This window comes from Leptosomus discolor, chromosome 4 (genome assembly GCF_034619465.1).
Source record: "Leptosomus discolor isolate bLepDis1 chromosome 4, bLepDis1.hap2, whole genome shotgun sequence".
In the NCBI taxonomy this organism is placed as follows: Eukaryota; Metazoa; Chordata; class Aves; order Leptosomiformes; family Leptosomidae; genus Leptosomus; species Leptosomus discolor.
Window position 1 is genome coordinate 69,897,017 of NC_141394.1, and position 27,056 is coordinate 69,924,072.

General features: G+C 37.0%; 1 protein-coding gene across 1 annotated transcript in view; it reads right to left on the bottom strand.

Moving 5' to 3' along the window:
• The window catches only part of JAKMIP1 (janus kinase and microtubule interacting protein 1), a 98,156-nt gene that overhangs the window by 61,331 nt on the left and 9,769 nt on the right, over positions 1–27,056 (bottom strand). The window contains exons 3-5 of the mRNA XM_086464664.1: positions 16,691–17,185; positions 2,952–3,161; positions 2,142–2,261 (exon numbers count right to left, since the gene is read on the bottom strand). Of these exons, the coding sequence (XP_086320790.1) occupies positions 2,142–2,261; positions 2,952–3,161; positions 16,691–17,185 (825 nt within the window). The remainder of the gene's footprint in view (positions 1–2,141; positions 2,262–2,951; positions 3,162–16,690; positions 17,186–27,056) is intronic.

Consider the following 27,056-nt stretch of genomic DNA (forward strand, 5'->3'; position numbering starts at 1 on the left):
AAACAAAAAAAACCAAAAAACCCCCAAAAAACCTACCAAATCAAAATGCCCCAATCCCCACTAGATCTGGATTTTGCTCTCAGAAAACATTTATGATGATCTGTAAAAGGTTTCTTGATAAATTAATCTCATTGTATATAAGCTTCTTGTGACCAACTAGGTCTCTAGGGTAGTTGTTTTCACCAATTTACCTATCTCTTAGTAGGAGTAAACTCCTCCTCCTCTCCTTTAAAAACCACTGTACCTAATGTATAATTAGAGCAATGAGAAAGTCAGCCAGAGGGCACAGATTCAATCTCAGCATTCAGCTGACATTTTCAAGCTGCTCAATTTTGTTCCTGTGGTTTTAGAATGTTAGACAATTATGTAAAGCAAATTACTGCCCTTTCTTGCATTTGTGTGTATCAGTATTTCACTCTTTTTATTTCATTAATCCTTGAGCTGTTTTGTTTGTAAAAAAATCCATTTTTTCCAATCAAAACACTTTTAAATTTACTGAGTTTTAACTGGAAATGAGAAAAATATAATCCTTCTCCTGAGATAATTTCACTAAGTATTTGGTTTTCTGTTTCATTCTCAGGAGAAAATTATTTTTCACAGTGTTTAATCACATGTCCTTACTGGTATTACTGGGTTTATGTCACAATATGATAAAATCTTCCCCATATCTTTTCCAAAATATGCAGCTTATGCCTCTAAGTCAGGCATCAAGAAGAGCACTTGACTGAGTCACACATGCCCTCCATCTAGATGGACACTGAAAGATAGATGTTGCAAGTACTTCAGCATTCTTCAGGGACGTTTTGAATGACTTATGTCCACAGAAAGGATTAGGAGGCCAAATTACCTCGTCTTTCTATAATGCAGTCTTGAAAAAAGGAAAGATGTTCTTGAGAGTATAAAGCAAAGAAAAGCAACTGTACCAGTAAAAGTGGTAGAAAAAAAACCCAAAACAACACTCAGCACCTAGGCAAATTAGGAAAAATGGTGAACTTTACCCAGGCTAAAACACATGTTCTTCTTACCCCAAGAAACTTGAATTGTTAATAAGGAATCAATCTTTGCCATATGAAAGGGCTGTTTATACCATACAGCTATTTAAAGAGGAAAAGTTTGAAGAAAAAGACACAATTACATTCTCAATTCATCCAATTTTAGTCCACCATTGTTCAATTGATTTCATTAATCTAGATTCAGCCAAGATGTTGGGCAAGAAAACGTCAAAAATTAGCTGTTCTGATAATCATTGAGATGTCATAACTAAATTAAGTCCTTTTACCATAAAGCAAACCCTTCATATCTTAACATGAAGAGCTAAGTCTGACAAAGCAAGGAGGAAGATGTCAGTTCTTCACTCATCCGTAGGACTGACATGTGCAAGAGTGCCCTCACCTTCTGCCCTCACTATACATAATAACATTAATTTAGAATCAGCTACATAGCTTGCATGAGGAAAGAATTCCATCTGATTAGAATGAAAAATCTTTTCTACTGCCACTAGAATTAGGGCATTATAGGAGGAGGTGTAAAAATTCCTGTTGTTAAAGCTCAGCTCCCACTGCAGTCAATGGGAGTTTCACCATTACCTCAGTACCAGCAATTAATGAGCAATGCAGGCAATAAAACTCATTCTTAAAATTTATGTCATATCCCTTCTTTTGTAAGTTACTATCACTCTCCTAGGATAATTTCACCTACTTTAGAGCCTTCCCTTGAGAAATGGCAGATTTTTCATCACTAGCACAAGAAAGCTTTTTTAACTCCTAGCTAGCATAAGCATGTCACAAAACCAATGTCTAATTTCAAAAAGATTAATGCAGTAATTTAAGTGCACAGATTATGCATGTTTTACACAACATTATTACACAGTGCCACAGGCAAACTACCAGTCAATTTGATTACGATGACCCCAAAATAAATTTATAAATGTTTACTTTTCTGGAACAAGAGAGATTCCATCCATGTCTTTTATGGTCATAAAGTGAATTTCTATAGAAATCTCTGTTATATTTAGATATAATTGATTGAGGCCAACCAGGACTAATTTGTAAATTATTTATAACACTGACTTTCCAACATTAAATCTTTTACCATAAAGATGCCCTCCCAGTCACCATCTGTGTTAATACTAATTAATTTACCAGTTCATTTCTTTCATCTGCTAAGAGAGTATTTCTGTCTTCCAGCTTCCTTATTACAGCATTTAGTTCAGCGATTTTTAACTGAAATCTCCGCACATCTCGTTCATCCAAATGCTGCTCCTTTACATCAAAAACATACAGATATATAAAATGACCTTTTAAAAAATATTTTACTATCCACAATTTAGTATCATGGTTTAGCAAGTAGATTGTGTAAATTTAAAACAGACTCATACATCAATGTCTGCAAAACTTATTTTAACTAACTGAAACACTAAACAATACTATATGATGGAAATACTATGATATATTACATGAAAAGCATCTACTTGTGAAACGTATGTAAAGGTTTAACAATTTAAAAAAAGGCAGCTAGATAAATAATACTTCACGTATTACTAGCTACTTCTCACCAGTTTTCTTACTATCAGCTAAAACAATTCTAGTTTTAGTGCATAGGACAGAGATTAAATCACATGGCTTAGTTTTTGAGCAGTAGAGTATCTATTTGCCATTGGTTAAAATAATTCCTAAAGTTATGAAATTCATAGCTAAGAAAATAATGGGGTTCACAGCTGAAGCTCACAATGTGAATTCTAAAAGTTCTATATCCATATATTTTCAACATTCTTAGAAATTCAAGACATCCAAGGAGGATCTAAATCATCAATGAAACAGCACACTGCAGTGCATGGCCATTTACCATGAATTAGTCCTTCTAGTATTTTAAAAGCAGCCACAAAACCAATGTGAACACCCAGGCAGCAATGAGCCTCTGTCGAACATTTAAAGAAAACACAATTTTCTTACCGGGCTTCCCATCAGTTCGGTGATATCCCCCACTCCCGCAGGAAGCTCTCTCTTAGGACTACTGTGGTATCGTTCTGCCTCCTTCACTTGGACAAGCTGTTCATCCAAAGCTTCTTTCTGAAGAAGCAGTTTCTGTGTATGGCCTGCCTGGACACCAAGGTCTTTCTCCAGAGCCAGAATCACCCTGTCTTTACCTTTTATCTCATCCATCTGGAAAGAAAAAAAGCAAGAAGGAAGTTTCTGTAACATCTCCAAGTATTCACTGCATGCATACCCACAAACTTGCAAAAACAAAGTTCGGTTTCTCTCAGAATCATACCAGCACCCAGACTGTGGCTGCTAAAAACAAGATATCTCCTCTGAAGCCTTTTCCCCTCCCCTTAAAAGAGTTTCAGCCTTCAATTGATCACAAGTTTGCTTGTTGCAGTCTCAGTTCAAGAGACAAACAAAAACAGATGCAAACATACACTGAAACAGAATACATAGCCACTGAAATCATCCACTTCCTCTGAGGATACACACTCCTATAAGCAGAAGAAAAATCTCCATTCACTATGTTTCAGAGAAGAAACACAGAGCTAGTACAAGATAAGACAAACACAGCCTTTAAAACTCACCTGGGTTTTGTTTTAAAGCTTGAGCCATACACATTTGCCCCACGTTGACACCTTCTTTATTAGTGAAAATCACACGTGGTGAATCTCTTCATAGACTTTTAAAATTTAGTAACACACACGTGCACACACATTTTAAATTAAAGTCTTAAGCTTACCTATGTATTTTAAGTGCCCTTGTAAGATTCAAGTGAGGAGAGGACTACTCTTTGTATAGAAAGAAAATAAGCAAATGCATACAGAGCATTAGATTTATTAGAGTAGGAAGAAATAGTTCTTAAACACCTTCTATGGTTACTGCATGGTGTTGTTCATACATCTCCATACCAAATAAAGCATACTGCTAGCAGTGATCTATTGCGGCTCTCATAGGATTTGTCCCTTGCAGCATCAGTGTTAAATTCACTCTGGTACTATTCCAAATGCCAAAGGAAGTGACAATCTTCAGCAGTTACTGTAGAAACAGGTTTCTTAACAAGAATGTTAACCATTAGAACTGTGCTGTATCTCCTTCAGTTTAATAAATTGTTTTCTTGGCCGACGTAAACCCATGGAATTTTGCAAATAAGACTTTTATAATCTTATTTGAAAAAAGAAAATAAAACAATGAACTTATTAAATCCTGTATTTATTGTTTATTATAGTTCTACATCCATAGAAGTCCTTTAAATCAAGTTACACCAAAAAAAAAAAAAAAAAAGAGGAAATGTTAGAAGTAACTTATAGTTAAGTCTGAGTGATACACAATCAGATTACACTATCAGACACAATTTGCTTCTTCAGGATTCTTGCCTTACTCCTTTCACAGTCTACAAAGCACATGAAATTAGTTTGTGTACAGAAGCTGAGCAGCAGGATATGGCCTAGCAGAACCAAGTCAAGTCATGATCAAAGATAAAAAGGTCAGATTTTAAGTGAATAAGCTGGTCTAGACTACTTTTAACTTCCAACTGGAACTCACGAAGATTAGTTCTGATGGAGATGTCTTTCCTGATTTAGGAAGGTCACTAGGTCTCAATTCCTCATCCAGTAAAGAGGTATAATACTTCCCAGTATGTTAATTCAGATTTGTGAGACGTTCAAGTATGCCAAAAGGGACTTGCAGGAAAAGAATGCACTTTGGAAGAATTTGCAACATGCAGGGTTTCAGAGGGACCGTGCAGTGAAGAGCAATGACAAAAATCAAGCAGCTGCCCCATTTACTGAATGCTATCTGTCATGCACACTGATCTATCAGGGACCCATTGGGAGGAAAAAATGTCGTGTAACTAAATACTGTGGACAGTTTCGCTTTCAATTACACAGGTGTTCACTCTGAACATCGATGCAATTGAGAGGGGAATCTGTCTATGCAAGCATACATTTAAGAACAAAGAACCAAGGCTACATAGGCAGCCTCGATTTTAGTTACCCAATTAGTAGCACATTTCATATTCTCTACATTCCCACAACTTAAATACTAAATGGAATGACATAGGTATTTAAGTTGGAAGAAAAAAGAAAGCAACAATCTCATATGGATTGCTACTTGCTGCACCACAGCAGAACAGATCGTTTGAAACAGATGTGACTAGCGAAATCACGCCCCGTCACCCTTCACACACATGCCATAGATCAAAGCACACAAGCTCACACACATTAGAAAGAAATGCCATGAAAGAGCATGGCTGTGGGGTGGGGTCATGGGAAGGCAGGAAAGAAGGCAGAATTCCGCTCTGCTCTTCCTACTACTGTTTTTTCTACCATAAAATCTGCATGTGGTGAAACTTTCAGGAAAAAGAAACACCCCATGTTTCAGTCAAATAGAAAAATTCTTGAGACACTGATAATAATTGAAAATAGCAATATAATAGCAACAGCTGCACTCCTTTTTAATTTTGGGCTTATATTTTAAGTTACACACAGGCACTAGAGAATCTCTTCCTCATGTAAACATACGCATGTGTGCACTCACACAAATACATAGAGTATTTCAAAAGTGCTTTTTTTTAATTATAAGTACAGACAAGCAGAAACAAGAATTTCTAAGCAACTAACTTATTACAAACTGATAAAGATGAATAGAACTGCAGCAGTAACGCCTCTACCCTAAGTTCTGTTTCAGAAGCCTGGGGTACAATACGACTCTCCCTTCCTCAAGGGGAGAATTACACCTTTGATTTCTACACTGTAACTGCATCAATGCAGGCAATGCCTCAATTTTCTTAAATCTACCCCAATGCCTGACCCAAAGATTTACCATCTTTCTTTAGACTTGCACACTACAGAGCAAGCTTGTTCATTTGACCTGTCTGCTCTCTTAACAGAGAGTATAAATTACTGCAGTGAGCAGGAAAAAAAAAGAAGAAGATAAATTTTTTACAGTGACACAACATTCCTCAGTTCCACATGGAAGAGATGGCAGGTCAAGGGGGAGGCAAGTAAAGAAAGAGGTACAAGACTAGGAAAATGAAAGATATGGTTTAGGTTTAAAATGAACATAAGCTGACAGATAGAGAAGATAGGTTAACCACTCCCAAAAGATTTTAGCTTAGCTTAGTCTTGTATATTGTAATAGTTGTAAAAGCTCACACGAAGTCTCCATGCCAGTTCTGTACTACTGGAGAACTACTCTTTCCTTGAATTCTTGCCACGTTTGGTTACATGAAGAAAAAAAGTTGTCAGCATATAGGAAAACAGCCTTATGTAATTAGACCATTTATTAAGGTCTTCATTTTAGTGGGGAGAGTAGTATCTTCCCTTAGGTAAATGAAAATCAAAACGGATTAATCTAGGTTCCCTGCTACTTGCTATTTTCATCAAATATATGTTGTGGAAGCAACACTGTCATAGCCAAGATTGTCTAGGAATCTACATGGTCTAAAAGAGAAAGAATATTTCTGATTAGACCAAGTGACAAAGTTGGAAAGAAAGCTTTCAGGTACAGAAGCCCCTCAGCAGATCAAGAAGCTGTATGCTTAAAAATTTCTCAACTTTTCCACCTATGTAAGTTTGCTTTTCCCATAAAAATGTTGGTCTCTCTATATAAGGTATGTATACATGTACATACGCAAACACACATAGTGTACATATACATGTGTATACACTCACATTCTGAGATATTTTCCAATTGTCATTTTCAACTACTGTAGACAAATTGAACATTAGTAGTCTTTATGATATTAAGTGAAATAACAATTAGTGGTCCTGTCACAATGTCTCAAGTATTCTATTACTACAATGTTCATTCACCAAACAGCATCTAGAATTTGTTATTTTACCGTGCACAGCATTCCTTTCTTTTTCATGCTTTTTAATGTCTGTTTTACATCACTAGGGAACCATCCCCAAACTACTCATCACTTACTTACATAAGTTTTCTCTCAAGTGCAATTTGATTACATCTAAAGACTCTTTTTGCCTATCAGCTCTAAAATCCATACACATAGGTAGAATATTACCTGAGCTCTTATATCATGCCTTAGTCATTGCAACATCATCCTCTCTGACCTTAAACGCAGTCCTGCCCTCACCATCCAATGTGAATGCTGCTGTTAATGATGCTCTTTTCACAAAACTCTCATCTCTGGATACTCTGAGCTTTTTTTCTTTTTACTACATTAAACAACAACAATCGTCAAAGATGTTCACAGCCTAACTTGAGTCCATTCATCCCTCGTCTAATATTAGGGTGCTACATCCCCTCCCCAATGCCAGTTTGTCATATATGCAGTCATGCATTTTCATGTTTTCTCTCATGCCATCGTGTCTACTTGAAGGGATACTCCACAAATATCCATTTAGCTACCTGACTGACCTTCTTCAAATTCCTCTTACATCTCTCCTTTTCCATGACACCTCTAAAATACAAAAGAAAACGATGAAAAAAAAAGTAAATACTTAACAGAAATTACACTGCTGAGACTGCAATCTGTTGTCTAGTCATCAAACAGGATACCTAAACTAGCAAAACCCTGAGAACCTAAGACATAGGAAGCACACTATAGAAATGCAGAATTCTTCTATTGGAAGCAATGCAGGGGTGTCAAGGCCAGTACCAAGCCCAAGCTAATAAACCTGGATGGATCAGCTCTCGCCTGATGATTCATGGCCTGATTCTGAGCAAGGAGATGGCTTTCTATTGTGCTCTTCAGCCCCTCGTTGTCCACAGAGCACGGGGCAGGACCTGCCATGCCAGGCACCTGTAAGGGGTTTCTGCATCTGTGGCACAATGTAGCTGGGACAAGCAACACAGGGCAATGAAAGCTGACTGCACTAATCTCCTGTCATCCCTTTGTAGATTCCTCCTGTACTACTACTCATTTGAGACCTCTCACTAAGATACAAAGGGCAGAGACCACCTTTTCTTCCAACATATTTAGCACAATGAGATCCCAAATCATGCATTGGGCTCACAGGTATTATGTTAAATCAAATACATTACCAGAGAAATTCCTTCCAACTGGCTGCTTTGGTTTCAAATTTGTTCTCAGTTTAAAACAAATTTGCCCACTTTTTGCAGCTGCACAATACAACAAGGTCACTTGAATTCTTTTACATTCTGTTTTGCATGGATTTTAAAGCATTTTAGAATAGCCACACTTTTCTTCATGCGATTAAGCATGGTACAATTCAGTACAAAAAGTCTGTGATAGGAAGGCAGTGGAGCAACATGAGGTTAGGACATGTTTTCATTTACGTGCTTTGAGAAGAAAAGTAGCAGAAACACCCTCCAAAAGAGGATTTTAAAGAAAATAAGATCATCCACAAGCAGCTGCAGTGGTAAATTACAGAGAAATCACCTTGGATAGCATAAGTAACTCTGGAACTCTGGGTTAAAATTATAGCTTTCTAAAGTATCATTTCTTAATTAATGGGTTTTGTGCTGTCAAATGTTAGGTGCTGAACACCACAATTATATCAATGGAGCTAGCATTTATAGCCTGTGTCAAAACTACACAAGTTTCCTAAGAACAGGTATCTAACCGCCTCCTAACAGCTAAAAGAAATAAGCAGAAATAAGTGTTTTAATAATATTTATCAAACATGAAAGAGAACCAAGCCAGCCCTTGGAAAAAGTATACCCTGCCAATTATCCCACAGTTCAATAGCTACAGTGAAAGAAAGTCAGAGACCTTTGGGGGAACTTTAGCCTCTCAAAGTTGAAAGAGAAATTCCCAGGGAATTAAAAGCTAGATCTATCAAGGCAGTGACATACTCAGTTTTCAAAGTGGAAAAAGCCAGCTGCTGCATTGCCAAGACCTTCCTCTTTACCCATCCTTATGAAAGTTATCTCCTAGCCAACTGCACAACAAAATTCTACAGTGCTCTTCTCCCTAAGAAATTGAATTAATCTTTATATTAAATCTTGACACTGAAAATAGGGATATCTTGATAGAAGGATTGCTAGTTACTAGGAAAAACAAGGAGATGCCAGTCAAGTAAACAGTTAAAGATAGAACTTTTTACATTTATAAAGGGACACTAAGACTTAACAACAATATCCCAAGCTGAAAGCCCACCTGGAGGGAGGAATTAAAATATTCCTGCATTGTGAATAGCATTGTCTGCACCAGACATGGTCACCTATTTAAATAAATTTTTGATGATTCTTTAGGAACATTAGATGACAGCCATCCAGTGGAGGACTAAGGGTCATAATCACAGGTAGATGGGACTTATTCTTAACTTCACATGTAATTTTCCTAAACCAACAGTATATTCTTGAATATATCTATATTCAATATATTCTTCCAATAGCTTTTTCCACATATTTTTTTTAAAGTGTGTAAATCTCATAGGTAAGGCATATATTAAAAGTTTTGATGAATTATACAAGAAACATCATAGGGACAGACAATCCCAGAATTTACTGATGGGAGGTTCCTCACATCTTTCTCAAAATCACCTTGCACTATTGTAGTTGACTACAACCTTTATTACTGGATCTCCTGTTATTTATTACAAGTGCTCATTGGCAGAGCTATCATGAACAAGTAGTCAAAATATGGAAAATGTAGAAGGACCAGGTAATACAAACTTCAGGAGATTTTTGTCCAGGTGCCACACCATACATAACTTCTGTTCCATATTTTGTAAAGAGATATATATATAAAAGTCAGATTTCTGACTTACCTGCCATAATAAAGTCCTGGGAAAATACTAAGAATAAACACAAAATGCTGTGCCTGCACTATAAAAAGGTTTCATTAGATCTGCTTGATTCAGGAAAAAAAAAAAACAACAAACAAACAAGCCCTGGGTGGAATGCTGCCCTGTTAGAGGCAGACCCTCCTGAGAGGACAAGCATAAATCATCAGAGGACAGAAAGCAAAGTATTATTTGCAGTCCTAAAATGCTGGAGGTGGTGGAAGGGTCTTCTTTGCAAGAGATTAGTTCAGCCTTGGAATGCAGCTGAAACACGCGCCTCAAACAGATGGCAAAATCCAGAGAAGCAGCCTAGAATTTGATATCAGCAGCTGTGTGTGAAATACACACGGGTTTAAGCGGCTGATAAGAAGCATGCTACAGCAGGCTCTACCCAACCATGCATGATTGCACACACTTGGATGACTCAAAACTCAGCTTTCCAGTCTCAAAAGTCAAGATTTTCATTAGGAATCAAAACTCATGGGTATGTGCCACTGCACAAGTGAAGTGAGAAAAGCCAGGCTCCACCCTTCTTCTCAGGGCAGCAGAGGATCATGAAGTGCTCCTGCCAACAGCCAGTTTCCCTCTGCACCAGAATTTTCAGAGAGATAAAAGGTCTCCGCATCATCCCCACTGCTGAATGTAACCTAAAGATACAAATAAATGGCAAAATTCTAGTAATGGGAATGCAGGAGAAAGTAACTAGAAAATAGTTACCAGAACTGCAAAGGATGTAATTTTGGGGTTTGGTGGAGTGTCAAACTTTTGCTCCTACTATTTTTCATATTTTACTGAAAAATAACTTCTGGATATCTTGGAAGGCAGAAGTATTTTGTTGGGTAATCTAAAATTTATCCCTTAAATACTGAAGAGAGTAACACGTTATAAAAACTTCATCAACTGCCCAGATGAAGAAATGCAACACATCACCCCCAAATTTGTGGATGATACCAAATTTGGGGGATCTGTTACTACACTAGAAGACAGAAACACCATTCAGAGGGACTTTGATGTACTGGAGAAATGAGCCAAAGAAACCTGCATAAGTTTGCCTAAGACAGGTACAGTGTCCTGACCCTGGGAGGGTTTAAATTCCTGCAACAGAAAAGACTGGATACTAATTGAAGTTGACAGTTCTGCAAGGGGGAGAAAGAAAAAAGAACAAAGAAAGAAAAAAGGAGAAATTTCAGTGTCCTGGAAGGCAAGCTGGATACAGGTCAGTGGTGAGAGCTTGCAATGATTGAATTTAACTTGATACTGGGCCAAATCAGGAGGATTTTATCCAGAAGGATAAAGAAATGATTTAGACTTCTATTAGGCACTTGTGAAACCACACCAGCAGCAGCTACTTTTGGGCTCCCCAGCACAAAATAAGGTATTGACAAACTGGCACAAGAACCACAAAACTGGAAGAAGGCCAGTAAGATCACTTTGGGGCTGCAGCGTGTGGCATTCAAGGAACGGGTGAGGGAGCCAGGCTTGCTCAGCCAGCCAAAGAGAAGTCCATAGGGTGCATGACAATTGCAGATACCTGTTCAACTGTCTAAAGGGGCAGATGTTTCTCAGAGATGCACAGCAAAAGGACAAGGGTAACAATCACAGGTTACAGAAATAAGAAGAAAGAAATTTCACAGTGACTAGGCACTGGGGCAGGTTGTCACAGAGACTGTGGATCTCCATCTTTGGACATTTTCAAACTGGACTGGAGAAGGCCCAGAGCAACCTGAGCCCACTTTCAAGGCAGCCATCCTTCAAGCAGGATATTGGATCAGATGACCTCGAGAGGACCCTCACCATCTACATTTTTCCATGATTGTATGGTACCGCAGTTCAAGTATGGAACGCCAACACTAAGGAATACACTAAGGAGTTATAAGCAAACACATTAAGAGACGTGCAAGGTTTGAAAATACTAACTTGTGGAGGACTTAGTTGAAATTTGGTTTTGTCCTGAACTGGAACAATCTCATTCTTAATTCTGAAAAGTTGTTAGCCTCAGTCTTTCAGAAGCCTTCACTTAACTCATGAGATACAGTGTCACATAGACACAAAACTGAAATAACAATATTAAAAAAACCCCAACAAACCACTAAATAAATGGTACATAAATTTATTCTGTAAGAGGGTTTTTCCCTTAAACAGAAGTTTCACTGAAACTGCCTTGATTTTTACCTTTAAAAACTGCTTAATCTATTAGTTTCAATTATATCCTTGCAGGTACTGCATTACTTATATTTGGCAAACACAAAACAGAAAAAGAGTTCTACAATGGAAGTAGTTTTTAATTTATGCAACTAGATAATTTGGATTAAGGACATTTAAATAGTGCATTTAACTTCCTAAATCATGGTTGATCAGGAACTTCTGGAAACCACGCCTGAAAACAATGTCTTCTACTTTGATTCTATTCATAGCAAAAGGATTTTTTCCTTGGAAGTATGGATCTGCAGTAATGTCACATTACTCTTTAGACGATTTTTACAAGGTTATTTGAGAATACAACTGAAATAAGCAAATTTAATTCATCTGATGTACTATGTGCCCTCTTAAACATGGATCTTATTGTCCACCTAATAAGATCAGCACATATTTTACACTGATTTTGTGGTTAAGAAAACTGGCACTATTTTACATTAAAGGGAAATAAGTCTTTCAATAGATTTAAATCCAAGTTGTTCAGGAATATTTAGGAAGACCATACGTGCAAAGATTTTAACAAGGTCAAATGGTATTTATCTGTAAAATAGGTGAAAGGTTTGATGCAAAAGACATTTCCAGTAGAGGAAATAATATTTACTAAAACCCTACACCACAAAACACAGAACAGAAGTGTCATCGGTATATTCCAGATTTTAAATATTATGTTTATATTAACAAGTGTCTGAAAAAATAAATCTTCAGCTTCCTTTTTATTCAAGAAATACTATAAATGAGTAAATCAGTGATTAAATAATTCAATATACTTTTAATTATTGGTTTTTTGCACGTATTTTCAAAGGCAAGCACTGCAAAGCATCCATTGTTCTTATCTCCGGCAAAAAGAGTATCTAGAGAAACATGCCTTGCAAAGTAGGGGCCTTTTTAAAATCAGTGTCCAGGTAGTCCCAGAATGCATCAACCTCTAATGCAATACACTTAATATTCATGCCCTCCTTCACAGCTGTGCTGATAACAGGACAAGGTTGGTCTGTTGCCAAAATTCATCAACAATTTGAACATGCTATTTCAGCAATTTCAGGCAAATAATATAAATTTTACTTACCACTGAAAACTAACTTTAAACCTGATGTTAAAACCAAGTAAGTGAGTTAAATGACAAGCTTAACTGAGGCCCAAGAAAAACTGGCTGAAATATACTGTTATTTTGTGTACTTTTTAATATTTAGATTAAAATATTAAATGCTCTGGTAGTACAGTTCTTTAGGCTACTTCATAAACACAACTTAACTAACTCAACTGCTCTTCACCATTATTCAGGTTTGTATTAAATTTACCTTATTCCAGCCCAGACCTCAGAAGGAAACCAGACATACTGCTTACAAGGATGCCATTAAACCAGAAGTCTGTTGATACAGGTTTTTAGGTATGTACATGCTTGACTATACAGCTCTCAGCTGAATGTACGCTTCAGGGCTGTTTACACTGAAGCTCCATGAATGAAAAAGTACAATTATGATTTTGTACATTCTTCTTTTTGAAAAAAAAAACCGATCCATAAAAAAGGCTTTAACATATTTCCTTCATGCAGATTATTTTTCAGTTTGCTGTTTCTACTTTTTTTTTTTTTCTTTTTTCCTACTTGCTGTTTTTTAATGTTATTTCTGGTTTTAAGTATCCGAACCTGTACCAGCATAGTTTTCATACTGCATTGACAGAACAGTTCAACTGTTCAGACTCAACAACTCAGAAAGTATTGGCTGAAAAAATTAATAGACATTCTTGCTTTCTTATCTTATTCTCCAAGTTGTCTCTTTACTTTTAAAACTATTTCATTTGTCTCTCCAGTTTGTTACTAGTTATTTTTACTTCCAGTTCCTTAGCTGCTAGCACATTGTGCTGACGCATACATACAGCAAGAATATATTTTCATTTTGGGGGAAAAAAAATAATAATAAATAAAAAATCAATGTCCATAAGCATTCCTTAAATTAATGAAAACATTTCTATCCTTGTAATATTAAGTCAGTCACAGGAACTGACAAATTCCAATGTAATTGCATACTGTGCAGAGAAAAAGTGTGTTATATTTTTTGCCAAATAGCTATTTTACTTTCCCTTATTAGGCACTAGGATCTTCCCCATTCAATATTGTTTGTACTGAGGCTTATTGTCATGACTCAATTCAAAACTGTGAAGACAATCTCAAAATTGGTTAATCATATTTCTAAAATACTGACATTTGCACAATACAGGCATGGTTGTTTATGCACATAATGTAATTGTGTCCATATATCCACAGACAATAGATTTTGCTTTTTTCCTTTCTCACTATTGTTTTTTTGATGGCAAGACAAAAATAAATCCAAGAATTTAATAAAATCAGTCACTGGTATTAAAATCAATGGTAAAAATATTGATTTTTTTTTTTTAGCTGCAATATCTATATGAAATATATCTGCAAAACTAACCTGTGATCTAAAATGCAAAATAAATCAGTCGAGTCCAATAAGACAATCAGACACTGAGTTATTATATCTGAATTTGAATTACAGTATGGCTGGCCCATTTAGGTCATTAATACCAAAGATGCTGATTTCTTATTAGTGCCGTAAAACATAACACAGACTAAAAAAAAGCACATTAATCATAGCTCAGTTACAGAACTGTGTCACATCCTTGCCATTTCATCCCACAACAGTAGGAACAAAACCAACTGAGTAGCCCAAATCCGCAGCTGATACAGTTAATCTGAAATTGAAGGCAAGCATCCCTTGCACTAATTAAAATGGAATGTGGAGGGGAGAGGGAAATATGCTGATGATCTGATTCTATAATCCCAATTGCTCTCCCAGAGGAAGAGAGCAGCATCTAGGAATCCTGCAGTACTTTTTACCTCTCCCCAGCGTGCCCTATGCAATAACAACTGCCTAAATTGCTATGAATTCCTAGAAGAAACACTTCTTTTTCATAAAAACAAACCATACAATTTAATGAAAAAATTGAAATTCTTATCTAAAAGGAGACGAGGCACTACAAGCCGGGGGGGGCAGGGGGGGGGCAGTGTAGGGGGTTGTGAGATGTGAATATTTTCAGTAGAAGCCCGTGAGACTGATGGCAGGCTTACTCTGGGGCCAGGAATAGGAAACAAGAATTATCTACAGACTCTCCCAATACAGTCACCTTTTTAGACGTACTGAGTAATGGAGGCCCGGTAAGGCTCCAATTAAATTTCAGAATGACTCAACAGGAATTTCTTGTGGGAGAGAGAAACCCCCAAATGTTCTCCTTCATCACCTTCACACCAGCGCAGGCTGAAAGCTTCTACTCTTGAAAGAGAAGAGTTAAGCGTTTCCTTTACAGTAACACTCAAAGACATGGCACAGGTGTGTTTACAGAAGCAATTTGGGATGACAGAATTTGGGGTTCACCGCTATGTGCCTCACCTTACCATTTCTTGGTGAGGTGACCTTCTTTGAGAAGGTTAAATTTATTTAGAAACTATTCATGTCACAACATAGCAACCTTCTCTCCTCTTTAACACTTTTTAAAATTACCTGTACTTTACAGTAATGATTTTTAAATTCTACATTTATAATATAGCACAAAATAGGAAAGAAACTATGCTTACAGAAATCTCACATTGTCAATTCTTGCATGGTCTTTAATTAATCAAGGAAATTATACCCCTGAGACTTGATCAACATCCAATTTATTTAAAGCATAAGTATTAACTGCATTAAAAGCTTTCATTGTCTCAGACAGAAAATCACCACCATTAAAGAGATATTACACATTTGTAGCTTGCCTTCACCATTATTTTTCCTAAGGAATACAAGAAATAAGAGGACATACTTGTTTAAACACAAACTGATAAAATATTTTTCATAAGAAAATTGATGTTTCATTCCATTTAAAGCCTGTACTTCTTGATCTATGATAAATATTATGCTTATTATAATTTTAGATTTTATTTACATAGCTTTTGTACTGCTGGTTTAGGCAGATTAACAATCAGATACATACTTATACATGGAAAATACCGTGGTACCAAACAAATGTGTCATTTGATGATGAACTCTCTAAATGTACTACTGTGTACAGCTCATCTTAGATTCTTTACATTTTACAAAGCTGAATAATTTGAAACATTTGGGGCACCCGCCGATGGGAAATACTGTCTGTTTTTTGATTTTATGCAAACAGCACTGTCTGCCATCTGTGCTGAAGTCCTAGGGTTTATGAAGCGTGAAAAAAGCCTGCTGTCCTAGGCCTTAACTTTTCTACTGCAATAGAAAAAACACAGAGATTTTAAAAATAGGAAAGGGCAACAATGCTTAAAATCAACTGACCTGGATAATGATGAAGAAGCAGCAAAGACATCATCGTGTTTCAGCACAATTGTTTCCCCCAATACAAATATAAAAGCCCTCTTAGAAGTTAATTTTGCCATCTGACCAAGGTGTTCTTGCATTGCTAAATGAGCAATGCCTGACTGTTTTGGTCAATGGGACTTTGAAAGGACAAATACTTGAGCAAGTGGGAAAGGGAAAGTCTATTTCTTTAATCTGATAAGAAAATTCATCCTAGAAAGTCTTGGTTCACTCATATTCCATTTGGTGGGACACAAAGCTTTGGATTGGGTTGGGCTAGCCATGGAGCCAAGGTTCATCTTTGCTTTAAGGAGGAGAAAGTAGTAGAAATAGTGGTCTACCATAGCAACCAGCACTGATGAAAGATGTCACTGCAAAAGAGTGGCTTCATATTTATGGGCACATACAGTAATACACAAATACCTGCTATAAACCAAAATAAGCACACGTTACTTAACGAACTTACCAGCCTGCGGATCTCTCTCTCACATTCACGCTTTATTCTATTAATCTCATCCTGATGGGACTGATAGGCCGTGCGCAGGTCAGCAGCCTTCATTTTATCTGCCTGCATAATGTTGTTCAAAGCTTCCTCAAGCTGCTTTTTGCCAGATTTCAGCTCCAAGACCTCCTGCTGCAACTTCATCCGTTCACTGTCGAACGCCTTCCGGGCCTCCTCCTTTGCTTCACTCAGCAGCGCCGTCTTTACCTTGTCAGCCGCCCCGTCCCGCAGAACATTGACCGTTGACTGCAAACGCTGAATTTCACCATCTTTGATTTTCACCATTCTTGCTACCTCCTGCTCGTGCTGCCGGATGAGTAGCTCTCTGACACTCTGAAGTTCCTTCATTTTCTCCTCGTGGAGCTTGGCTTTGAGTTCAGAAACATAGGCAGTGTGCTTGTGCTGCTCTTGCTCCCTTTCTTGCTTAACCTCTTGGATTTTCTCTCTCAGTTTACCCACCTGGAACATCAATATAAAATACTGATTAACAAGTGCTATCACACTTTTAAATGTCACAAAGGGAGCTTTTTCTAAAACGTTATTAAAAACTTATCCCAAGTATTGAAAAACAAAGACTGCATACTTGACACCTCTCTCTCCAGTAAACAACTAGAGAACCAGGGCTGGAAAAAAGGCCATGTGTGTGTGCAGGAATCTGCTATAGGGGTGTGCAACTGGCAATGAGTTCTTAACAGTTTCAGGGAATAAAATAAAACCAAGCAGCATCCAAGCTAGTTCTTTCCTTATTTCCTCCCCCAACCACCCCAGACTACTCTCATCCACAACCACTCTACAAGCAGATGGAAAATGAATCAGAGAGAAAAGAGTTTGTGTTTATGCTGGGAATACATTGATTTTAGATTTCTTAATTTCTTAGCTATTTTAATGGGAAAGTCATTATTAGATAAGTCAAAAGTATTGGTCTTTCGAAAAATCAAGTCTACTCAAGAGGCCTCAGACAGGACACCCTAAAACTGAGACTATTCACAGTCCTCAGACACTTCAGAAAATATAGGCCAGTGCCTCTAAGGCTTGGGGAGGGAATAGGGGAAAGGTCTTGTAGCCTATTATAGTAATGCCCACTGTGATGAAACCTCATTATAAAATGATGCTGAGCAGGCTGCATGGGAACCAATGCTTTTTCCAAGTGGGATTAGATACTAATTTGGAAGAAAAGAAAAAAAAAAAAAAGGGAGAAAGGCTTGCTTCTCTTTTATCATATACCAGAAAGACTAATGTATTTCATCATTTGTAGTGTCAGTAACATCTTTCTACTATCCCTGTCACAGTGACTGCCAAAACATGGGCTGTGTACCTGTTCTTCTCACCTAAAGCAAAGTCAGAGGCAGAGATGTCATAGAATTGTGTTTTAACCTTGAGTGGCAATAGAGACATAAATACCAAGCAGTGCTTTATGGTAAAAGAGGCTACCAAGCAGCAGGATGCTAGTCACTGTCACAGTATTCCTAGACTACTTGCATCTTTGCTATACAAAGCTGGGATCTGTAGTCACATAATGCATTGAATTTATGCTAAACTACGCCAGAATTTCAACTTGCCTCAGATTAGTGCAGAAAGGATGGGAGATCTCTATTAATATTCTGACTATCATTTACTATGAACGTATAATTAAAACAAATTATTTTTATATGGTTCTGGATTCTACAGTCAAAACAATAGCAAACAGTTAATTAAAAGCAATAGTACTAGTTCAGGAAAGGCCCAGAAACCTTCATTATTTTTGTTTATTGAAAGCAGGTTGGATACAAACAGGCACTTTTCTGTGTTTGCTTTAGGAAAAATGGGACATTGTAACTCAAAAGCCTCAGATATAACTCATCCAACGAATCCAAGATTACTATTTAATTTAAGAGTGACCATAAAATCAGACCAGCATGTTACTCATTAAACCCATGGCACTGATAGGATTTCCAGAGTCTGAACTTCACCTGAAGTCTTCAGATAGCAGGGACAGCAGACTTTCCCTGTGCAGAAGGTGTTATGATGTTGTTATTTTCAACAGTGACTTTGAAAATTAACTCAAATTTATCACGGTTCTTTAAAAATAAAATAAAATAAAATGAAAACAGAAAGGAAACAGGCTGAAGCAGGAGAGGGAGAAAAGGTATCTACATTTTCATGACAGTAATCTTCTAGATACCCTGTGGACTAAACACCAGCTGGGAGAGCACTACAATTACAACTGTGGAAAAGGTAACATCTCTGAATCAGACACCATCAGAAGCAGATTTTATTGCACAGGTATTGTTACTGTATTCCATGATGATTCAAACAGTATATCTTTATGAAGAAAGAGGTGTTTATTTATTTATTTATTTTTCTGCCAAAATGGTAAGTCTGGCTATTGGAAATTATCTGCAGGAACATATCCATGTGTTGTTTCTCCTGGTGGGATCACATTTACTTCCAAGCCTATAGAGGATAGCAGTGATTTTCAGTGCTTGCATTAGGGTACTCAACTCCATAGGAGAGTCTAAGACTCTCCCATCCCTGCCCATGGCAGGGCGTTGGACTAGATGATCTTTAAAGTTCCCTTCCAACCCAAACCATTCTATGATGCTGTAACAAAGCTAAGCCACTTACCTATTTACTATCACAAGTGGATGGGTTTATAGATGAATTTGCAAATGAATCAACACTCGTTATTTACTTAAATTCCTTACTAATGAGCAAAGAAAACTGAAATGAAACTGAGCAATGAAACATAGTAATGATGACATAGGAAAACAGTACAATGGCATATATAAAAAAGGTTAATATACTTCCAGAAGTACAGTAATTTAAAATTAGTCATATTGTACATAAAGCATGCAACTGAAAGGCAATTTTCAATACAACCTATTAATGAATGTGACTTCCTAAAAGCATTTTTAATATACAAGAAACGTATTCTGATATCTGGAGGAGTCCTGAGTTACACAAAATGGCACACTTCCTCAATTTTTTCATCTTTCACTGAATTGAGGGAAGGCAACATCTATATGCATTGTCACTGCCTGCGAAAACACATATTAAACCACTCAGAGTAACTGAATATTATCATATATCACTAGTCATTTTACTTAAAAGCTTCAGCAAGAGCAATGTAAACAAGAAGAATAAGAATCCTTCTAAAATCCCTGGATACTTACACTGCATCTTAAATGCCTATTGCTCCTCGTGACCCAGTAAAAAAGATGTATGCATCATAACTCTCAAGGTCTTTAAAAAGTATTTTCTTGTTATTGCTTCTCATCAGAGAAGATGGAAAGTTAGATCTGTCTGTTAAGTCTCCCCTGAAAGCCATAAGTTGTCCTTCCTGCACTCCTTCCATCCCTCTCTCCCTCCGTCCCTCTCTCCCGCACACTATGCAGATCTATGCATGTCTGGCTTCCAGAGGAAGTGACTGAACAGAAACAGTAGTGTGGCATTTTCCCATATGCCTAAGTCTCAGTTTCAAAAGGAATTTAAAGTTTAAAGCCATCTGTCTTTTTTTTTATTTCCGGCATTCCTTTTTTTTTTTTTTTAATTTTAATTTTAAAAGAAGAAAGCTGTTCTGTTCACAGGCAGAATATGAAGCATAACCAAGAAATGAAGTAAATAGGGAAATAAAATCTGGCAGGATATCAGGGCGCCAATAAAACAGGTATTTTCTGCCTTTCTAAATTAAATCTTTAATAATCTGTGCACATTGATACAACACTGTTGCCAAAGCAGAAGCTATCCTCTTGGAAAAACAATGCCAAATGGCATTGTTTCTTCCCTTTCTTACATCTGAACAGTGCCCAAAAGAAGGATTTTCTTTAAAACAATACAATTATGTTATCATAGTTGCATCTGGTGTTATTTTCTTTGACAAGATACTTCGCACACTCGAGACAGAAATATAATAGTTCATTTTTATGAACTGGACTCAATGACATAATTGTAAACCCATGGATTTCCTAAAAGGCAATAACGTATTAACCCATATATGTTTCAGACCACTACTGAACCACTGCCCCAATAAAAATGTTACAGTAAGAACTTAGTAAGGACTACCTCAGTTTTTTCTCTTGGATTTAAATGCAGATGTTTTTTATTTGTGGCATAATAGTCATTCACTTGAGGGGTGGGGGAATATCCTCCACACAGCTTTTTGCCAGGAACTCAGGTTATGGTAGGCAACTTATTGCCAACTGTGAAAAAGGCAGGTAACTAGGGGTGAAGCTAACAAGCAAAGATGCTACTGTTTATTTTAAAACCCAAATGCAATACCAACTTTCCTCCAAAAAGAATAAAAGAACTCTGTACACTTTGCTTTTTCTAAAAAAATATGTAAACTCTACTCCTATATTTAAGTACACTTATAGTGTAATCTAGTGTCCAGCCAACAGCATCCTTTCTGTTTAAAATTCCCCATGCACTGGATCATGCCATTAATGCCAGCATTTTGAAGGTTTGTGTTTGCTTGTTTGTGTTAAGTAACAGGTTTCCTTTCCTGATGAAATTATCTATTTGCCTACCTCTCTTCAAAACCCCTTGCCCATTCCTCATGGATTCCAAGAAGGAATTAATTGGACAACATTTAACACTTCCACAATGCTTCGTACAATTCCAAATTCAAAAGCTCAGTTACACAGCAGGTTATACAGCACAATGAAAACCACATGCTGGGAAAAAAATCTTTTATTTCTCCATAATGACTTTGGAAACTACTGTTGAATTACACTAAAGAAATTTACCTTTTACATATTTGCAGGCTTCAAGGTGAAAAAAAAAAAAGGTACATGTTTACTCGTTTTTTATTTAAAAATATTACTGTATCTACACTAGCTTTTCAAAAATCAATCAAACTATACTTATATAACTTGTGCTTGGAGTTAAGGAACATAGAGTCATAGAATAGCTGAGGTTGGAAAGAATTTCCAGAGGTCATCTAGTCCACCCATGCTCAAAGCAGGGTCAACTACAGCAAGACGCTCCAGTTAGATTTTTAGTATCTCCAAGGACATGGCCTCCACAATCTGCCTGAGAAAACTCTTATGGTGTTCAATTGTCTCACAGTAAAAAAAAAAAAAAAATTCTTACATTTAAATGGTATTTCTTGTATTTCAGTTTATGCCCACTGCCTCCTCTCTTTTCACTGGGCACCCTGTACACATGGTGCCCCAACCCATTCACCATTTTCACTGGATTTGATCCAGTATGTCCATGTCTGTCTCACACTGGGGATCCCAGCACTGGACCCAGCACTCCAGATGTGGCCTCACCAGTGCTGAGCAGAAGGGAAGGATCACCTCCCTCAACCAGCTGCCAGCACTATTCCTAACGCAGCCCAGAACACAGTCAGCCCTCCTTGCCACAAGGGCACGTAGTTGACTCATGTTCAAATACATTTTTTCATCACTGCAAACACACGCTGAGCAGATTCGTACACACTAGTTTAACTCCACAGGGATTCTCCCATCACCAGAAAGGTTTCCCAAATACTTTTTTTTTTTTTTTACATTCAAAAGCAAGGTCACATAGTCTAATATGAACTGATATTTGAAGAGAAAGAACATATTCAGCAGCACTTTTTTTTTTCTTTACACTTTCTTAAAAATTCGAATTTACCTTGCTTTTTTAAAGTTAAAGCGATCACCTAACTGCAAAGGACAAGAAATAAAAGAAAGTTGGCAAATTATCTATCATACTGTGTGAGTAAATACAGCTTCACTGAATTGCAGCAACATTGCAGCAATATCTTGAAAATTTTCTTCCCTGCAACAGAGTATAGCAACACAAATATCTTATTTTGGAAAGTGCAGAGAAATACTAATATTTCTGAGGTTTTAATACAGACCTCATTTCCAGTTACATGACAAGGGACAAAATAACAAAATCAGTAAAGTTAATAAATTATCTCTTTCCTTCTCTTTTTGGTACACCACTGCACACACAAATTCAACAGTAATCAATGCAGGTTAAGGCTGCTCCAACCATCATCATTCGAAGAATTTCAACAAAATTTAATAGGAATACTTTTTTCTGGACCTAATGTTAAATATTCCTGAGTACCTTCCGCAAAGCTCTCTGAAACATCATTTCTCCAGGGTAAGACAAGATTTCATTGCTACATATTCAGAGACAATTCAATTTACTCTAAATTAGACAGAAAAACATGTGTCTTATCAGGTTGTAACCAGACATACCAAATCAACTTGCTATATCCTTCTGCAGTTCCAATTTGGCAGCTAAATCCTGCACCATTCTTGCTTCTCTCCTTCCCTTGTGTTTTTCCAGGCAGCAAAGAAATGCTTCCTTTGAGTACACATCTTCCACCCCACAGCTGGCTAGAAAAGGAAAGTATTGCTGCCTTCCTAGCAATTTTCCTTCACCAGTACCAGGATCAAGGTGTTTAACTGAGTATCTGAAGACTAATGAGCTGTTGCTAGGTCACTGGGACAGCTCTTCCTGAGCAGGTATTTTGCATCTGCATCGATCACATCGAAACACTCACTTTGCCCCCTCTCAGTGGGGTGGGCAAAAAGCGAGAGACAAACTTGTGCATTGAGATAAAAACAGTTTAATAATTAAAAATAAATAATAATTTTTAAAAATTGTACGGAAAAGAAAAAAAAAATAAAGCGAGGAAAACAAAACCCAAGGAAGACAAGTGATGCAAATGAAAACAATCACCACCAAGTGACTGATGCCCAGCAGCAGTCCGCCCTCCAAACTCCCCCCTCAGTTTTACTGCTGAGCACGACATCATACTGTACGGAATATTCCTTTGGTCAGCAGAGCTCAGCTGCCCTGGCTGTGTCCCCTCCCAACTTCTTGTGCACCCCCAGCCCACTCACTGGTGGGGTGCTGTGAGGAGCAGAAAAGTCCTTGACACTGTGTCAGCACTGCTCAGCAGTAAAGAAACCATCCCTGCGTTATCAACACTGTTTTCAGCACAAATTCAAAACACAGCCCCATGCTAGCTACTGTGAAGAGATTTAAGTCTGTCCCAGGCAAAACCAGCACACTTAGTCACCAGTCTTCCGGTCCAATCGCCTCTACTGTTTGCTTCATTTATCTATGATCTTACTCATTGTTCCCTCTCCATAGCAAAAAGCCTCCTGTGTTCACTCTTTATTCTGTCTGCTTTCATAAATATCCTCTTCTTGCCTGCCCATTTCCAGCAGCAAATAAAAAAACCTCTTTAAAAAAAAAAAAATTTAAAAAAATCAAGGCACCACATCTACTACAATCTTTCTTGCCTCAAGCATTTCCACTTCTGATAATCTTTTAACCTAAACTCTCAAGATTATGTGACCATATCAAAGGACCACAGACAATGTGTCTTTGTTCATATCTGCATGTATGAAACTTATCTTTTCCCTGTGCTATATTTGGATCCTGTAGAAACTTCTGCAGTGGCTGTCCTTTTATTCCAGATTTAAATAGTTTAGCTATATATTTTGATAAGATACATTAATTTGAAAGGCCCTACTACAGTTCTAGAGTAGAATTTTCCTGTAGATCACATTGTAACATCAGACTTTTTTAAGATCTCTTCCACTGTGTTTTCTGTTGACCTCTTCCAACACGATACCATCTAAAAGGTTTAATTATCCTACATTCATGTTGATTCTTCCAAATTAATGATAATCATTGCTTAATATCTGTCTATTGATGTCTCACTCCTCTCCACTATCTGTTTCATTTGGGTTAGAAATTGCATTATCCTGTCTAGCATATTCACTCATCTAATAATTTTGAATTCTGAGTAACACTGCCACATTTATTCTGAATAACTTTGTTACTTACTGTCCAATGTTTGACAGATGTCTAAAATTATCTCATTTTAGTGATTTTGTTAAGTATTGAGAATTTACATTTATATATCAGTAAGTTAACCGGCTCCATTCTTATTCCATACATAGCAGACCAGAAAACATTCATTTTTTAATATATTCAGTATGCCTGGATTCTCAACTTAACAGCTGTATTTAGAGTTCTTCCATACGTACTTGCCATAACTCTTTTCCATATGACTTTTTTAATCTCCAGTAAATAAAGCTGTTTTGACAGTATGACATGCTATCTAATTATTTTTTTTTAATTTCACATATTGAAAACAGATTTTTTTTTCAGTTTCCAAGGAATCACTATTACACACAGATTCAACATCTGACATCAAAGCTCAAAAAACCCAAAGAAATCTGGGAAAAGCATGAGTAATTACAAAAAACAATTTATAAAATTGTGAGGTGATATGGTGGAAACTGAGTTGAAACATCTTATTTATACTAACTCCTAGATGAATTGTGATCTCAACTCTATAACTGTGCAGTTCCAAGAAGAATATGGGTATTTAAAAGCAATAGCAGAACTTGGTGAAGACAAAGCAATAGTGACAGTAAACACTATAACACCTTGCTATCAAGAACAAAATATTACCCGAAGTATTGCAAGACTGCCTTCTAAGATTTGCTAACCGTATTTGTTCATAAATATTCATGGATCTCAGCAGAGGCATTTATAAAACCACCGAGCTTATTCACATTTTCTTGACTCTGACTGCCAAGACCAAGCTCATTCACTGCAGCTCCCTGTGCGTACTGCACCAGATTTTAAGGTTCAGTTACAGCATGCCTCCATTCACGTTAAAATAAGTATAATTCTTTTTCTTACTTGATACCCAAAATTTGGGTATCTTCCAGCCAAACATTTCCACTAGCAGAGAGAGGACGGCAAGTGAGCTGGTGTTCAGTTCATGCATCTCCTTCTCCAGGCTCTCCATATGTGGCAGCAAATCTACAACCCCAGGAGGACACATGCATATCAACAGGCTGCCCAAACCTATCATCAAACAAGTGTTCCTAAAACAAGAGACAGTACAAGGGAACTAAGGCAGGGCCACAACTTTCGCTTCACCCCTTAGGCAACATAAATGAACATAATGCCAGAGGCCCATGTCACCACCTGCAACATCCACAATGATGCATATTCAAAGAACTGCAAACGTATCAATTTGTGCATAAGCATGGAGGGGAACAATTTTACAGGAGAAATTTCTTTAAATGACTCAATGACAAATGAAACAAGACGAACTGGGAAAATACACAGAGAGTTTTGGATTCCTCTTGGGTACAATTTTATTCCAGAAAAAACAGTATTTTGCAGGCAGAAGTACGATAAGACTAATTTCCATTTGTGATGTCTCTCATCAATTAGAAGGTTATTCCTCAGATAAATCATTAATATAGGCATATACGTGAGGGACAAAATAGTTTAGGAGAATTAAATTAAATGAATTGGCCTCACAAGAGTTTGTTACCTTTCCTAATACAGTTTATGTCCCACAGGACACAGAGATGTCTGTTTAGCAGCTTCAATATGTTCTTTCTTACCTCTACATGCCAATTTAGATGCCAATAAAGCCATCTAATTTTTTTGGAATTTTCTAGGCACAGTGGTTTTACTTTTCTGATACCAAAGCTGTAATTTCTATTGGTTTTGTTACTCATTTTTAAGCTACAGTCTAAAGAGGAAAAATCTGTATAGCTTTAATTTACTCATCTTGTCGGTCAAGGTATCCTATATAACTGCTGCACAGATGGAGAGCAGGCTATTGCCCTGATGGAAATAATCTACATGGCTCAACTCTAGTTAAATAATTTCAAACAAACACCCAGCAAAGATGTGGGAAAGAGGTTGAAGTCTTCTTCCCTCCATCCTCCCAGAAATGCACTCCAACATGCTGCAGAATTTGCTATGGACTGTTCCTTGTATTTAGTAGGATTTTGGAGCACTCTGGCTATAATTTCCTCTGTCACAGTCACCTACACATTACATATGTGAGCTCACTCATTTCTCTGCACACATACGTGCACAATATACAGATGTGCTCCTATAACAACCTCAGTATTGCAGAAAATACTAAATTCTCAAACTGTAGAAAGATGAACAGGTAACCAAACTGAAGCAACCCTTACCAGGCTGGATATAGGTAAACAAGCAGACTAGTCATAGAAAATGTTCCTACAGCTGTCATGGTCTTGTGGCTACACTCTATTCTTATTCGAATCAGAGTTAAATTTGATGCTATTACAGGTAAAGCATTAAACTTGGAAGCATATCAGGGCTAAACTCTTCTTTACTGTTCATGTAATCTTTTTGTATATTTTTTTTTTGAATCTGAGTACTTTAAACACTCAAAACTAATTCATTCTTCTGTCCAAGGTATAACTTTATAATTATGTGCTCTTTTTAATGCAATTAAAAGATGATAATAAAATTCACATCTGTATGTCTACATAAAAAGTGATACAGAACAAAATATGAAGCAAGACAAAACAAAAAAGATAAAATT